This window comes from Sinocyclocheilus anshuiensis, unplaced genomic scaffold, assembly GCF_001515605.1.
Source record: "Sinocyclocheilus anshuiensis isolate Anshui unplaced genomic scaffold, SAMN03320099.WGS_v1.1 scaffold407, whole genome shotgun sequence".
NCBI lineage: Eukaryota > Metazoa > Chordata > Actinopteri > Cypriniformes > Cyprinidae > Sinocyclocheilus > Sinocyclocheilus anshuiensis.
The window spans coordinates 145,582-162,812 of record NW_015552593.1 but is presented as its reverse complement, the minus strand read 5'-3'; the positions used below and the strand labels follow the sequence as shown (position 1 = coordinate 162,812).

At 37.9% G+C, this 17,231-nt stretch overlaps 2 protein-coding genes across 2 annotated transcripts; both read left to right on the top strand.

Moving 5' to 3' along the window:
• The first annotated feature begins 384 nt into the window (after positions 1–384).
• On the top strand, positions 385–10,188 carry LOC107665567 (cdc42 effector protein 3-like). The gene is made up of 2 exons (XM_016456488.1): positions 385–849; positions 8,676–10,188. The coding sequence occupies exon 2, from the start codon at positions 8,878–8,880 to the stop codon at positions 9,781–9,783; it is 906 nt and encodes a 301-aa protein (XP_016311974.1). The 5' UTR covers positions 385–849; positions 8,676–8,877; the 3' UTR covers positions 9,784–10,188.
• A 2,065-nt stretch (positions 10,189–12,253) lies between these two features.
• LOC107665582 (cdc42 effector protein 3-like) lies at positions 12,254–13,848 on the top strand. Its single transcript, XM_016456502.1, has one exon. The coding sequence runs from the start codon at positions 12,538–12,540 to the stop codon at positions 13,441–13,443; it is 906 nt and encodes a 301-aa protein (XP_016311988.1). The 5' UTR covers positions 12,254–12,537; the 3' UTR covers positions 13,444–13,848.
• The last annotated feature ends 3,383 nt before the right edge of the window (positions 13,849–17,231 follow it).

Below are 17,231 nucleotides of genomic sequence, written 5' to 3'. Positions count from 1 at the left end.
TTTACAGTGCAGCTGCAAAGAGAAACAACTTTTCTCTCTAAATAATAAAGAACATTCTATATGTTAATCTATCTATCTATCTATCTGTCTGTCTGTCTGTCTGTCTGTCTTTCTTTCTAGCAAGGTTGCATTTCACGCATGTTGTAATGGTGTCTGGTAAACGCTGAGCCAACAAATGAGGCAGAGATGCTGAAGTCAGCAGAAATAAATTGCAGAATGACAGAATAGAATGGGATCCAAAGAAGGCAAATGAATGTGAGAACTGTGATAGAAAGGAAAAACGTGTGAGAGAGAGTGCGAGAAGGGAGGTGGGGAGTGACAAGACGAACAGAGAGAGTGAGAGAGGGACGTTGTATTTCTTCTACTCTGTTTTGGAAGGGAAGGACTTTGACGTTCAGCAGCTGGGAAGCACAGTAGGAGAGACTCCACACTCCACATTCATTTTCCTCCTCCCTTGAGCGAGCGCTGTCAGTCTCGCCAGGAAATACTGCTGCAGCTCCAGCGGGTCGGGATTGCAGAAGACGAGAGAATTGGATTTCAACGCCGCCGTCTTCCCAGACAGGCAGGGACAGGTGCTGCAGGCGGAGAAAGGAGGAGCAAAGCAAAGCGGAGACATGCCGCAATGCTTCAGAGGAGGAATCCTGAAACAGCTGTCCAGCAGACGTCCTGCCTGTGAGAAGTAAACCCTCAAGGGCAGAAAGAGAGAGAGAGAGTGAGAGAGAAGACGAAAACGGCAACACGCTGCACCACCCAGAAGCTGACTAACAGTTTAGGTCAAGGCACCTCCGGAACGACAACCACACAGAGTGAAGAAAAGGGGGACATTCATCTGCAAAGACACAGGAGCAGGTAAAACTAGATACTGATGATTTTTTGGCAGGAATATGTGCATGATAACAAATGATTATTTAAATTACATGCAAATAGAATTTTCTTAAGGGTACGTTTCTTGAGTACAACCTTTAAAACTAAAGGTTCTTTATTGGCATCTGTACTGTAGTTCAATTAAGAGCCTTTAACATCAATGGAATCTTTCCATTCCACAAAAGGTTCTTTATAAACTCTTAAAAAGTAAAGTTCCAAAAGGGGGGTTTTGCAGCGATGCCATTGAAGAACCATTTTGGGTTCCCCAAAGAACCTTTCAGTGAACAGTTCTTAGTGTGAAGAACATTTTAATCATCTAAATAGGCTTTTTCCACTATAAACAACCTTTTGTCCAATGGAAACGTTGTTAAAAGTTCTTCATGGAACCATTAAAGCCAAAGAAGAACCTTTATTTTTAAGGCATTGTTGGCACTGCTGCAAAATCCCCCTGTTGAAACCTTCATTTTTAAGATTGTAGATGACATAAGACCATGTGGCTGCTATTTACTGGTTGGGCTTGTGAAACCTCTTTCCACTCATGCACATGGCTGTCATTACGACATGTGAGATTTTGTACTGCAGAATATGTCGCGCAAATTCCCACACACCACAAAACAAGCTCAAAGCAACCCGACACCTGGTTCCTCTCTGTTCTTCAAGCACATGCTCAACTGCTTGACCAGAAAAGAGCTTCTGAAATTCCTCAGATACATTCCTCTGTCCAACAGAACTTGGAAAGTCAACTCGACTCTTGGACGCAGGAAAGCCAAAGACAACAGCAGCTTGAGAACAGAAGCCTTGGAGGTGGATAGCAGGGTGTAAAAAGCATGAAGTTGAGGCGAAAGAGACCTCGCTCCACCCTGGTTCCTCCAAAAGCAGCAGCAGAGTGTAATTAAGGGTTGCTTTATGTAACACACTGGAAACCTCAAATTGGGCCGACTGTGGTATTTGTCTTTAATCATTTAGAACATTGTCCAACAGGGTCGTTTGTGGTCAGAGGAATTTGAAAAGATTGAAAGCTTAGGCCTAAAACACCCAAGAGAGGAGGAAAAACCAGAGCCACCCAAGAGAGGGAGAGCTTGACCGGCCCAGATGATCTAGCCATGCAAGCTCTGGGATATTGCACCTGTAAAAAGAATAGCCAAAAACATCCAAATGATGCAGATGTGCTTTAAATACAGCATCAGCAGCAACAGCAACTTCTTAGACGGGACCAGGTGGTCGGGTTTTTAGCCAAAAAAGGCTATGGCTAAAATAGGTCAGAGGGAGAATCAAAATTGGCGCAGTTGCAGGGCTGGAGAGAGTCTTAACACATTGCTGTGTACAGTGGTAATGGCATCATTGCACTTGTTTAGATCACTGCTCCCACTTGCTCTAATAATAATGTGACCCACATACTCACACGTGAGTTATTTCCTGAGTGCCAGCAGCATGCAATGATATCTGTCTTCGGACAGATCTGTCTTCTGTAGCCCCTGCTCTCACCTCTCACCACATTTGGACTCTTTTTTGCTCCATTGTTCTTTCTTTTAATTTTGCCATTTTGTCTCTTTCCATCTTGTTCAGTCTCATTCCGGTGCTTTGAGTCTTATATCACATTTGGTCATATTCATTCTCAATTATTCTGCCCAGTTCAGTCTCAATCTGACTTGTTCAACAGCATTCAGTCCATTTTCCTCTCATTTAGTCTCATTCAGTGACATACTGTCTCATTTTTTTTTCTTATTCAGTCTCATTCCATCTCATTAATTCCATCTAGTTCAGTCTTAAAGGCATAGTCCACCAAAAAATGAAAATTCTGTCATCATTTTTTCACCTTCAAAACCGTATGGCTTACTTTCTTCTGTATTCAGTCTCATTTATTCTGGCTTGTTCAATGACATTCAGTCAACTTTCTTCTTATTTGGCAACTTTCAGTCTCATTTTTTCCTCATTCAGTCTGTTTAGTTCAGATATGGATACTCCATCCAAAAAGGAATATTCTGTCATTATTTGCTCGCCTTCGTGTTCCAAACAAATTACTTTCTTCTGTGGAACATATATATATTGAGAAAAATGGGCTTCAGTGTCGTTTGCTTCCCAAAATATCTTGTGTTTTGCATAAGAAAGGAATGCATACACGTTGGAAACGATATGAAGATGAGTAAATTATCACAGAATTTTAATTTTTGGTGGACTCTCTACATATTCTGTTTCAATATGTCTCATTTATTCTGTCAAGTTCAGTCTCAGTCTGGTTTGTTCAATGACATCGTGTCTATTTTTTTCTAATTTTGGCACCTCAGTTTCATTTTTTTTTTCTTATTCAGTCTCATTCTTTCTCAGTAATTCCATTTAGTTCAATCTTAAAGGGATAGTCCACCCAAAAATGAATATTCTATTATTTGCTCACCGATTCAGTCAACATTCATGATTGAATGTTAGTCAATGGACTCAATGTTGTTTCATTCCCAGCATTCTTCAAAATATCTTTTATGTCTGTCGTGCAGAAGAAAGACATGAGGGCAAGTGACAGAATTTTAATATTTGTTAGGAATCTCCATTTAAGCTACCTTATTCTTTCTCATTATGCCTTAGTCTTAATTTATGTCCATTTTGTCTCTTTGCTGGATGGAGCTCAGGCTTCGGCTTATTCGGTCTGCCAGAAGGGAGACACGCTGCCAGCCTGCTGACACGCACTTCTGAGGGGTGTGTGATGATACGGTCCCCCAGGGAAAGGGGGCAGACAGATCCATCTCGACATTCTACAAGGGCGTCAGGGCACTTGGAAGTGCAACATTTACCCCTGGACTCATTCCAGATCTAAAATGAAGGCAGGATATGGCCCTGAGATAAAGCCATATCAAGAGGGTGTGAGAGGCAGCTGCCCTACTTCTAAACCTCAGCGGCTGGCTGTTGCATTGAATCGCATTGTTTGTTATTGTTCAACAAGTCATGGCATTGAACAATTTATTCCAAGACATCTCATACCTGCTGGGGTTTTAGGTGAAGACTAACCATAGTTTTAACCTTAAACCCTAACCCTTTAACCTACACTAAGTATTATTTGGGCTTCCTTTGAGATTTATTTCACACCTGCTTGCTTTGATCATGCCATGACAGAAGGATTTATGTGAACTTTTTCATCAGTGTAAACAAACAAGCGAATTTCTAGATGCTGCTGTTTAATGTAACTGCAACAAAACCTTTAAGATTAAAGTCAAAGGCGGTTCAGTGTTAATTTAATATTATTTATATACTATGATAGTATTTATTAATAAATTGTATTTGCTTTTATTCTTATATTATCAGTGTAAATTTGAAATTTAGTTTACGTTTTAATTCTTATGAATTTATCTCTTATATTAGCTATATTTCTTTATTTTTATTAATATTATATTATATTGTTATTTTAATAATAATATAATACATTATAATTATTATAATTATAATAATAATAATTATTATTATTATTTGTTACTTGAAATAAACTTTATCTGAAAAAATATAAAACAATAAATATAAAATTAAAATTAGTCAGCGAGTTATTCATGTAGTTTATCTTGATGCACTGAAATCACTACAACCAAAACTGAAATAAAAATAATAAAAACTATATAGACATATTTAAAAAAAAAACTGATAATGATTAAACTAATAATGACAGAAACACACAACACAATTACTAAAACTTAGCAATAATAACACTGGTTTGATTTGAAGAATAAAGTACAGAGATCTGGTTACAAGATATGGTTTTACAAAAAATATATATATATGACAAAGTAGCAAAGTGAAGGCATATTTGGGGACAATCACAGCTCTGATACCAGAAGCAATGCAGCATTCCTTCTGCACACACACACACACACACACATTTTCCTCTATCACCGACACACTCATGCAGCCACACATTCTTGAGCCATCCCGATGATGCTTGTCACATCTAAAAATAGTTTTCAGTTCACTGAGGTTTATTTGTGTTTCACTGAATCAGTGTCCAAAAATGCTTTTACAGCCCTATGAACTCACAAGGTGACCTCTGAGCTGGTGCAAAAAGACGCGCATAAGAAAACACAAAGACTGTAAGACGACCAGAATAATTCTATTCATCTATACTCAAACAGACTAGCCTACATCATTGTCAAGGACTGTACTGCACCCACTTTCATGGTACTCCTGTTGTTTATCAGCTGTGTGATTTGTTAGGACGTTACCACAGGGGAGTCGTGTATTCCTAGGAAATGTAATTTCTAGTGTTTTGTAAACAGTGTCCTCCCCGGCTGTGGATCAGTGAGCTGTGACATCGTTCAGACTGTCATTTTAAGTACTGTGGTGGCTCCATGTTATCAGATGGTAATGCCATGGTATTTTATTATTCAATGGCCTCACACCGTATTTGGACACAGATGGTACTTGGTTTGATATTGCAGTATAGTTACACATCGGTGTGCGTTATTTTTCTAATAATTCAACAGTTTTTCCTGTTATTCCACTTATACTACCACACTTGTGTTACCACACCTCAAGACAATGGGCCTCATTCATGAAACATTTGTAAATATAGGAGTCAATTCTGAGTAGTTTGCGCGTAAAACAGACCTTCCTGAAAACTCTCCTCCGGATTCACAAACGCTTCGTAAACGTCCGATTTGATTGTTAAAACATGTGTATGTTAATGAATTCCAATAATTCGTAAATAGGGTGCTCGTGCATGCTCATTCACAATTAGCATAATCCCCGCCTATGAATTACAGCTACGCAAATTGCGTGTCCAGGAACGCAGTGGAATATTCTGGACTCCTTTCTCAGTTTTGGCTCCAGTATATTGCATAAATGCAAAAAAGTCTAATAGGCCATATGCCTAACAATAAATATTCAATAATGTGTGTCCACCAAAGCGTTTTTAGCCAGCTGAAAAAATGTCAGGTGCTCTTCTGAAAACGGCCAGCTGGTGGCGCTTGAAAATGCTTTGGTGGCACAGCATTTTTCCAGCTGAGACACTTTGGTTGCTATGATGTGGAATATCCACGGCAGTAACGTATTACTAGTATCTCATTTTGAAGAATATTACTGAATATAAAAATGCAGTAACCAGCAATATTAACTTCTCTATTGTTGTTCAGTTGTTGTAAGTAGGATGATTGGTCGATGTAGTAGGCTATTTGTCCCGCCCCTCCTCCATTGATTCGATGGCTGGGTAAAAAGTGACAGTGACAAGCGCTGAGTTTTACCCAAAGCTAAACAGTTTATCAACTCTCAGCTATAAAAAAAAAAAACAGAGCAATCGAGCTTGTAAAATATTATGATTATCAGTGCATCAAAATTCAGTGTCATCAGTTTGCCAAAAAGAACACAGAACATTTTACGCACCATTTACACATGGTAGGGAGCAGGTGTACATTTCTATACCAACTAACATTTTGAAAATATACGAACACTTTCATGAATCCGAAAATTTCTGTCAGAACAGCTTTACGAAGATTTACACAAAAATCAGTTCTGCTCGTGTTTCATGAATGAGGCCCATTGTTCAGATGATGTATTTGAAGATATCTGTCAGGTTTTTGTCCTTAAAATGCTCTTGTGTGTAGGACTATTTTCTTACGCATATCATCCCAAGCCTCCGTTGCTATTTCCAAAATGATTATAGAGCTAATAACGGAGGCTTGAGCCAATGATAATTCAGTTATTAGGGAGGGAGAGATTCATTGTAGCTGTGTGATTGAGGCACATGTGCATTACCTGAGTCTGTGCGTCTCTCAACAGTGTTTCAGCAGCAGTGTCTCTACTAAGAGCAAAACTGTAAGTTTAACTGCTTCAAGAACAGCAGTGTTAGCACCTTTATACTGAAAAATGTTTAAACTATTTTATTGATAAAGTCACAGTGCAGCGCTGACAACAAGTGTGTGTCTATACTGTATGTGTGTGCAGTAGTAGCAGGAGAAAGAAAGTGTCCAAGTTTCCATTGATAATATAAAGTAATTTTGTGGAAAAAATGTGGAAAGAGTTTGTCATTTTGATCGTATTATTTGTTATATTTATTTGCCTGGTCTTTTGCTGTTGCTGACTGTAAGAACCCTTGAAATAACTGAAATAATTTGGTTATGGACATGTAATGCGGTCAAGACCTGCCTGGAACTACTTTAGCCATGTGTATCCTGGAAAATAATTACATACCTTAGAACATTTGTCAACCAATCAGATTCAAGCACTCAACAGCCCTGAAGTAGAAAGACATATAAACATATTTGTATTCGGTGTTGGGAAGGTTACATTGGAAATGTAATAGGTTACAGATCACCCTATTTAAATGTAATAATTAGTGTAACTATTTCAATTTCTATATTAAACTTATGTAACTGATTACTTTTTATTACTTTGATTACTTGATTACTTTTCTAAAATTCTAAAAAAAAAAATTCAACTCTTAATCATTTTTTAAACATTTAAGTCAGGCAGTGTTAACCTTACAGTAGTACTCAACACTAATTACTTTAATTTCAAAGCACAGCCACCACATACAGATTTAAAGTCATAATAAGAAATAGTAAATATTAATACAAGAAATATTTAGATGTACCCCCCTTTGTAATCCTTAACATTTTCATAAGTAACTGTAATTACGCATTTTTTCTCAGTAACTGTAATCGATTACAGTTACATTTATTTTGTAATTAAATTATGTAACGCCATTACATGTAACTAGTTACTCCCCAACACTGTCTGTATTTGTATTCTTTTAACATATTGATTTGCATATTTACATCATATTCCAAGGCAAATGAATATATATGTAACATTTGAAATAATGCAAATAGAATAATAAAAAAGGAAATCTCTTATGGTTACCAAGGCTACATTTTTTTAAATACAGTAATATTGTGAAATATTATCACAATTTAAAATAATTGTTTTCATTACTCCAGCCTTCAGTGTCACATGATCCTTCAGCAATCATTACAAGAAAAATATCAAGTATTCCAAAAGTTTGAAGTAAGTTTGGAATATGGTGCATATTTACATTTTCACAAAAGGTTCTCTCTTGAAATGAAAATGGCCCCAGGTCTCAAACGGTTTAGTGCAGAGGGTCTTAAAGGAGCGAGAGGATGTTGGGCTCTGCTGCAGAGGGAATGTGGATGTTTTTTCAGTCATACATATTTGGCTAGCTGTGGCTGAGTCGCTGCTTTAGTGATTGTTTGCAGTCTGTCAGTGAGGGTCAGTGTTTAAAGGCCTCTCAAAAGGAAATATGTCCATAAATGGGCAAGAAGTCTCTCTCCCTCTTATGATCTGTGGTTATCCTTCTCTCTCTCTCTCCTATCTGTCTATTTCTGCCCTCCTCTCTCTAAAGCCACTCTAAATCTGAAATCTGTCAATTTCTACTTTATCTCTAGAAATCCTTTCTTTATCTTTAAAGCTTCTTGACTCATGTGGTGTTAATTAAAACATGTAAACATACATACAGTCATTTTGAAATGAATAACAACTGATGTTCTCATTATTCTTGTTTTACAACAAAATAATTGTTATTGTATTAACTTGAGTTAGCTTTTTTTCAAAATCCCTAATGTGATTTTTTTTGAATGTAGCACCTATCTGTCTGTCTGTCTATGTATCTATCTATCATCTATCTATCATCTATCTGTCTGTAGCATCTCCAAAAGACGTTTCAGACCGTGTTAAATATTTTCTTTGATCTCTCTTTGTACGTGCTTAAGAAACGTGACATTTACTTTAACATTTAAAAGAATTTCAGTATTGGATTTATGAACACAACAAAGGTTTTTGATGCTGAGTACAAAGAAAACTAAATTATTTCTCCATCCATCCAGGTAAAGGACATTAATCCAAACATTCGAGCTGGATTATCTTCAGTGAAGATTGAGGACGCATTTAAAACAGCTGCTCTCTGAGAATGTAACCCCTGCACTTCTCCTTTGCGAGACTCCAGCAAGTTTATCGCACAACCGAGGAGATTTGAACTTCCAGAGTGTTCCCCGTTCCTCTCCATAACCGCTGGACTCTATTGCAGGGATGCCTGCCAAAACGCCCATCTACCTGAAATCCAACTACAGTAAGAAGGGAAAGAAATGCCGTCTGAGGGACATTTTATCCCCAGATATGATCAGTCCGCCTCTTGGGGACTTTCGACACACTATCCACATCGGAAAGGGCGGCGAGTGCGATGCCTTCGGTGACATGTCGTTCCTGCAAGGAAATTTTGAGCTTCTACCAGGGAAAGGTGGTTGTATTCGACCTCAATATGGCATCCATGGGGAGTTCACGAGAGCTAATAGCGCCTCCGATGCGTCTTGTGTCGAAACTCCATCGCCGGTCCTGAAGAACGCAATCTCACTCCCAACCATCGGGGGCAGCCAAGCACTGACTCTACCTTTGATTTCCACCACCGTGTTTCCCATGACCCAGGATCGCCTGTCTGAGCCATCTACTCCTCCAGCCGGTTCTGAAGATCTGGAAATCCTGCAGATGGAGACCCTGCTTCAGTCCATCAGTGCCTTCAGGAGCGACCCCAGCCCCGTCCCAGAGGAGGACGAACCTTCGATCGACCGCACTGAGACGCCTGAGAAATCACTTGCAAAGAAGAAGATACACAGCAGTGAAAATGAGCTTGAAACATTTTTGTCCGTCTTTGTTAACGGGAACGCTGATGCCAATGGGAACTTTAACAATGGCAACAATGGTGATTCGGTCTTTGAGTATGAACAGGAGATGTTCGGCATCAAGGGTGACTGGGCGGACAGAGATAGCGGTGTTGAAGAGGGTCGTCTATGCGATTCGGACTTTGAAATCTCCAAAAGCAAAAGCCACTCGCAGGAGTCGCTCACTCAAATCACGGGATCCCTTTTCTCTCTCGAACTCGACTTGGGCCCATCCATTTTGGATGATGTACTCAATATCATGAATAAGCCAGTGTCTTAGAAAGTTACTTTTACTGAGAACTAAAAGGGAATCTATTTGTCTTGAGCCCATAAACATGACATGGCAATACTGAACCGATGAGGCTGAACTTTCTTTCCCAGAGTGTCTTTAGTTTTGGAGTGTCTTGCACACCTTGTTTTGCAAAAGTAATGCGATTGACACACAGCCGCTGTGCCTTTTAAGTTAAATTTAAGCATGCATAGATTCTGATGTTGTACATGCAGATCAAATGAGGCTTTTTCTGTGTTCTGTTGTTCATCCACAACATCATACAAAAGTCTGTGGGATAATGTGAACATTTCTGCAAACATATACGATGTTCCCATCACAACGTCCTTCACGCACAGATATATTTAGACTGACAGTTTCATTAACCACACTACCAAATTTTAAAGACATATACCTACAGCATATATGCTTTCAAGTTGTGAAGCTAGATCTGAAATAAATAAATGAATAAACAACTCTCTTATTTAGTTTATTATTTTGTTTGATTGGTTTTTCTTTTTTGTTATTTCAGAATTGGGATGGCTGGGACTAGTTGTCACAAAGAGTATATACTGCATTGAAGGTCGAACGTTCAAAAATATCAGTGGTTTTTGTATATTATTTTGTGCTTTATAAATGTTTTACTGTTTAAATCTTGCTATAAAGCCTATAACAGGTTATTTAATGGCAGGTTCCCATTGTGACAACTTGCCCCATACAGCTAGAGAACATGACCTACCATTGGGGCATGTTGTCACAAAAGGCTAGCATGTGTTAATTGAAGATATATAGCACAGAAACTGACTTTCAGCAATAAACCTATCATTAGAAATTTTCACTGAAGTAAAAACTTGCCCCAGTTTACCATACTGAGTGATCCCTTTGTGAAGTTCGATGTGTGTCAGTTCATTGTTAAATTATAAAACCAGTCAGATACTGCAGCAGATGAGCATGTAACAGTAGGTGGACAGTAAAAAATGAGGGAGATGGAGAAAACAAAGATAAATTGACTTGTCTTGTTAGCATCTTGCATTCCTCAGATTGTGTCCTGTAGTAGGAGTGGATGTGGGTGAGATTGTGTCTAAAAGGAGATGCCAGTACTATTCGTTTGTGTCTTGTTGGGACAGAGAGAGAGCAGCCTGTAGCATTCTCAGCATTCCTATAAGAAAACAAAGAGCACGGCCATAAATAAAGCCATTGGACTGAGGCAGAGGGTCATGCTCTACATGAAGTCAGGCAGTGTTAACCTTACAGTAGTACTCAACACTAATTACTTTAATTTCAAAGCACAGCCACCACATACAGATTTAAAGTCATAATAAGAAATAGTAAATATTAATACAAGAAATATTTAGATGTACCCCCCTTTGTAATCCTTAACATTTTCATAAGTAACTGTAATTACGCATTTTTTCTCAGTAACTGTAATCGATTACAGTTACATTTATTTTGTAATTAAATTATGTAACGCCATTACATGTAACTAGTTACTCCCCAACACTGTCTGTATTTGTATTCTTTTAACATATTGATTTGCATATTTACATCATATTCCAAGGCAAATGAATATATATGTAACATTTGAAATAATGCAAATAGAATAATAAAAAAGGAAATCTCTTATGGTTACCAAGGCTACATTTTTTTAAATACAGTAATATTGTGAAATATTATCACAATTTAAAATAATTGTTTTCATTACTCCAGCCTTCAGTGTCACATGATCCTTCAGCAATCATTACAAGAAAAATATCAAGTATTCCAAAAGTTTGAAGTAAGTTTGGAATATGGTGCATATTTACATTTTCACAAAAGGTTCTCTCTTGAAATGAAAATGGCCCCAGGTCTCAAACGGTTTAGTGCAGAGGGTCTTAAAGGAGCGAGAGGATGTTGGGCTCTGCTGCAGAGGGAATGTGGATGTTTTTTCAGTCATACATATTTGGCTAGCTGTGGCTGAGTCGCTGCTTTAGTGATTGTTTGCAGTCTGTCAGTGAGGGTCAGTGTTTAAAGGCCTCTCAAAAGGAAATATGTCCATAAATGGGCAAGAAGTCTCCTGTCTATTTCTGCCCTCCTCTCTCTAAAGCCACTCTAAATCTGAAATCTGTCAATTTCTACTTTATCTCTAGAAATCCTTTCTTTATCTTTAAAGCTTCTTGACTCATGTGGTGTTAATTAAAACATGTAAACATACATACAGTCATTTTGAAATGAATAACAACTGATGTTCTCATTATTCTTGTTTTACAACAAAATAATTGTTATTGTATTAACTTGAGTTAGCTTTTTTTCAAAATCCCTAATGTGATTTTTTTTGAATGTAGCACCTATCTGTCTGTCTGTCTATGTATCTATCTATCATCTATCTATCATCTATCTGTCTGTAGCATCTCCAAAAGACGTTTCAGACCGTGTTAAATATTTTCTTTGATCTCTCTTTGTACGTGCTTAAGAAACGTGACATTTACTTTAACATTTAAAAGAATTTCAGTATTGGATTTATGAACACAACAAAGGTTTTTGATGCTGAGTACAAAGAAAACTAAATTATTTCTCCATCCATCCAGGTAAAGGACATTAATCCAAACATTCGAGCTGGATTATCTTCAGTGAAGATTGAGGACGCATTTAAAACAGCTGCTCTCTGAGAATGTAACCCCTGCACTTCTACTTTGTGAGACTCCAGCAAGTTTATCGCACAGCCGAGGAGATCTGAACTTCCAGGGCGTTCCCCGTTCCTCTCCATACCCGCTGGACTCTATAGCAGGGATGCCTGCCAAAACGCCCATCTACCTGAAATCCAACTACAGTAAGAAGGGAAAGAAATGCCGTCTGAGGGACATTTTATCCCCAGATATGATCAGTCCGCCTCTTGGGGACTTTCGACACACTATCCACATCGGAAAGGGCGGCGAGTGCGATGCCTTCGGTGACATGTCGTTCCTGCAAGGAAATTTTGAGCTTCTACCAGGGAAAGGTGGTTGTATTCGACCTCAATATGGCATCCATGGGGAGTTCACGAGAGCTAATAGCGCCTCCGATGCGTCTTGTGTCGAAACTCCATCGCCGGTCCTGAAGAACGCAATCTCACTCCCAACCATCGGGGGCAGCCAAGCACTGACTCTACCTTTGATTTCCACCACCGTGTTTCCCATGACCCAGGATCGCCTGTCTGAGCCATCTACTCCTCCAGCCGGTTCTGAAGATCTGGAAATCCTGCAGATGGAGACCCTGCTTCAGTCCATCAGTGCCTTCAGGAGCGACCCCAGCCCCGTCCCAGAGGAGGACGAACCTTCGATCGACCGCACTGAGACGCCTGAGAAATCACTTGCAAAGAAGAAGATACACAGCAGTGAAAATGAGCTTGAAACATTTTTGTCCGTCTTTGTTAACGGGAACGCTGATGCCAATGGGAACTTTAACAATGGCAACAATGGTGATTCGGTCTTTGAGTATGAACAGGAGATGTTCGGCATCAAGGGTGACTGGGCGGACAGAGATAGCGGTGTTGAAGAGGGTCGTCTATGCGATTCGGACTTTGAAATCTCCAAAAGCAAAAGCCACTCGCAGGAGTCGCTCACTCAAATCACAGGATCCCTTTTCTCTCTCGAACTCGACTTGGGCCCATCCATTTTGGATGATGTACTCAATATCATGAATAAGCCAGTGTCTTAGAAAGTTACTTTTACTGAGAACTAAAAGGGAATCTATTTGTCTTGAGCCCATAAACATGACATGGCAATACTGAACCGATGAGGCTGAACTTTCTTTCCCAGAGTGTCTTTAGTTTTGGAGTGTCTTGCACACCTTGTTTTGCAAAAGTAATGCGATTGACACACAGCCGCTGTGCCTTTTAAGTTAAATTTAAGCATGCATAGATTCTGATGTTGTACATGCAGATCAAATGAGGCTTTTTCTGTGTTCTGTTGTTCATCCACAACATCATACAAAAGTCTGTGGGATAATGTGAACATTTCTGCAAACATATACGATGTTCCCATCACAACGTCCTTCACGCACAGATATATTTAGACTGACAGTTTCATTAACCACACTACCAAATTTTAAAGACATATACCTACAGCATATATGCTTTCAAGTTGTGAAGCTAGATCTGAAATAAATAAATGAATAAACAACTCTCTTATTTAGTTTATTATTTTGTTTGATTGGTTTTTCTTTTTTGTTATTTCAGAATTGGGATGGCTGGGACTAGTTGTCACAAAGAGTATATACTGCATTGAAGGTCGAACGTTCAAAAATATCAGTGGTTTTTGTATATTATTTTGTGCTTTATAAATGTTTTACTGTTTAAATCTTGCTATAAAGCCTATAACAGGTTATTTAATGGCAGGTTCCCATTGTGACAACTTGCCCCATACAGCTAGAGAACATGACCTACCATTGGGGCATGTTGTCACAAAAGGCTAGCATGTGTTAATTGAAGATATATAGCACAGAAACTGACTTTCAGCAATAAACCTATCATTAGAAATTTTCACTGAAGTAAAAACTTGCCCCAGTTTACCATACTGAGTGATCCCTTTGTGAAGTTCGATGTGTGTCAGTTCATTGTTAAATTATAAAACCAGTCAGATACTGCAGCAGATGAGCATGTAACAGTAGGTGGACAGTAAAAAATGAGGGAGATGGAGAAAACAAAGATAAATTGACTTGTCTTGTTAGCATCTTGCATTCCTCAGATTGTGTCCTGTAGTAGGAGTGGATGTGGGTGAGATTGTGTCTAAAAGGAGATGCCAGTACTATTCGTTTGTGTCTTGTTGGGACAGAGAGAGAGCAGCCTGTAGCATTCTCAGCATTCCTATAAGAAAACAAAGAGCACGGCCATAAATAAAGCCATTGGACTGAGGCAGAGGGTCATGCTCTACATGGTCGTAAAAGCTAATAGCCTGAAGACAAACTTTGTCCTGTACAAGGAGATCTGACTGCTGCAGTGTCTTGGCGACGCAGAGGTTTGTTTGCAGCAATACTGAAGAGTCTGAGTCTAAGTGCCAGACAGCTGCAACATAATTCAGCTTTGTCCTAGAAAAATTATGCTTTTTCATTCAGGTTTCAAACTTTCCATGGAATCTGCTTCTGCAGAAGTCCACAGAAATTGAGCAACTGTCCTTAAGAAAGCTGTACTAATTTTCTGCTCTCTAAAGGTGAAAGTGTGTCACACTAGTGGCACCATATGGAATTGCAAAAAGAATGGCTTGTTTCGAAATAGCATACTAGTATCCTACTCTTTCTATTTCTGCCAAATAAAGATTTTACAAAATCAACAACTGACTGTTTTCAAACAGGTTTCCTGAACACTTCCATTGTTTGCCATTGGTTAAAAAACATAGTCATGCCCCCAAACACTGAATTCATCAGCCTCTTCGTTCATGCTGCATCCCTGTGTTACTAATGTGCTAACTTGTTGGTTGGTTGATTATTTTTCATTGGTCCATGGTTATATGCGCTTAGATGATACACTACTACTGGTCAAAAGTTTGGAATCATTAAGAGTTTTTCATGTTTTCTTAAGACGTCTCCTACACTCACTAAGGTTGCATTTCATCAAAATACAGAAAAAGTAATATTGTGAAATATTTTCACAGTTTTAAATAACTGTTTTCTTTTTGAATATATTTTGAAATGTATTTATTCCTGTGATGCATATCTGAATTTTTAGTATCATTACTCCAGTCTTCAGTGTCACATGATCCTTCAGAAATCATTCTAATATGCTGATTTGCTGCTCAAGAAATATCTCTTATTATTTATCATCATCAATGTTGAAAACAGCTGTGCTGCTTAATATTTTTTAAAGTTGTGGGTAAGTGAGATTAAAAAAAATACTTTTATTCAGCAAGAATGCATTAAATTAACAAAATGTGATAGTAAAGACATTTATAATGTTACAACAGATTTCTATTTCAAATGAATGCTGTTCTTGTCAACTTTCTATTCATTAAAGAAGCTTGGAAAAATGTATCATGGTTTCCACAAAAAAAAAAAAAATGTTTTCGACATTGATAATAATAAGAAATGTTTCTTCAGCAGCAAATCAGCATATTAGAATGATTCCTTAAGGATCGTGTGACACTGAAGACATAAAACATCATAATTATTCCAAACATTGAAGCATTTATTTATTTCTGTGTGCAATTCAACCTCCACTGTTACAGAGAAATGCACATTTTATCTCTAAAAAGAGAGACCTTTTCTCTGACTGGACTGGAAACCACTGGAAATTTCCACGAAGACCTGTAATGCTCATGCTTTAGGCAGAAACATTACAGTTGAAGTCATCCACCTTTGAGTTTGTACTTGAGTGGAAACGTTTTTACCCAAGGTAAACACAACTCTGGAACCTGTGATGTGCCGTTAGGTAAATTACTGTATTTACTAGCACTCAGTCAAACAGCAAGTTATCATGAAGTTTCTACTTAGGGTGTAGCAGTTGCTCAATATACATTTCATTATATACTTTCCGAAATGTAAAGATGGCATCATACTTTTTTTGGCACATACAAAGACATTTATATTTTAAAACACCGTAATTTGCAGTGTAGAATTTCAAAGTAAGCATTCACTTATGTAACTGTAATCAATGTAAACTAGCACACATCTCAGTGGGAGAGCTGGGATATATTGTGTCATGTTGCATAACTTTCGTTTCAAGTAAGGCCATGCAAAAATTTTCATTTTCAACAGGGTTTCTTGTGCCTCTAGCTTACTTCTATTGACTTTTGTTCTACTTTCAAAAAAGGACAAAAAAGGACTTCAGATAATGGTGATAACACAGCCATAAAAGTCGTACGCCCCACAGTTTTAAGATTAAATGTGAGAAGGTGAAAATGTCATAGGTTTCTACTTTTAGCTAGACCGCATAACAGCCAAGCTTGAGATCCTCATTTTAGTAATTCTACAAACTGTACAAAAAAAAATATTAAACCTCAAAAGTAAGCATTACAAAATGTTCTCACATTTCTCGCATCTCTGTAAAATGTCTCACTATCACTCAGTTCTGCTGTTTGAGTCTGCTTGAGTCTCTTATTTTCTTTTGCACGTCACACACACCTCAGAGAGTTTAATCCAAGCAAATATACCAGGAGATAATGAAAAGCATCTCAGAAAGATCATTTTCCTCCATAACTGTTTTTTATGTCTTCTGTTATTAGTACATATGCTCACCAAGGCTGAATTACAGTAAAAACAGTAGTATCGTGAAGTATTAAGAACTGTTATCTAATTGCATATATTTTAAAATGTATTTTATTCCTGTAATGCAAAGTTGAATTTTTAGCATCAATTCTCCAGGCTTCAGTGTCACATGATCCTTCAGAAATCATTCTAATATGCTGATTTGCTGCTCAAGAAATATTTATTGAAAACAGTTGTGCTGCTTAATATTTTTTGAAAACAGTGATGCATATTTTTTATTAATGTATAATATTTTTAATTCAAGTTTT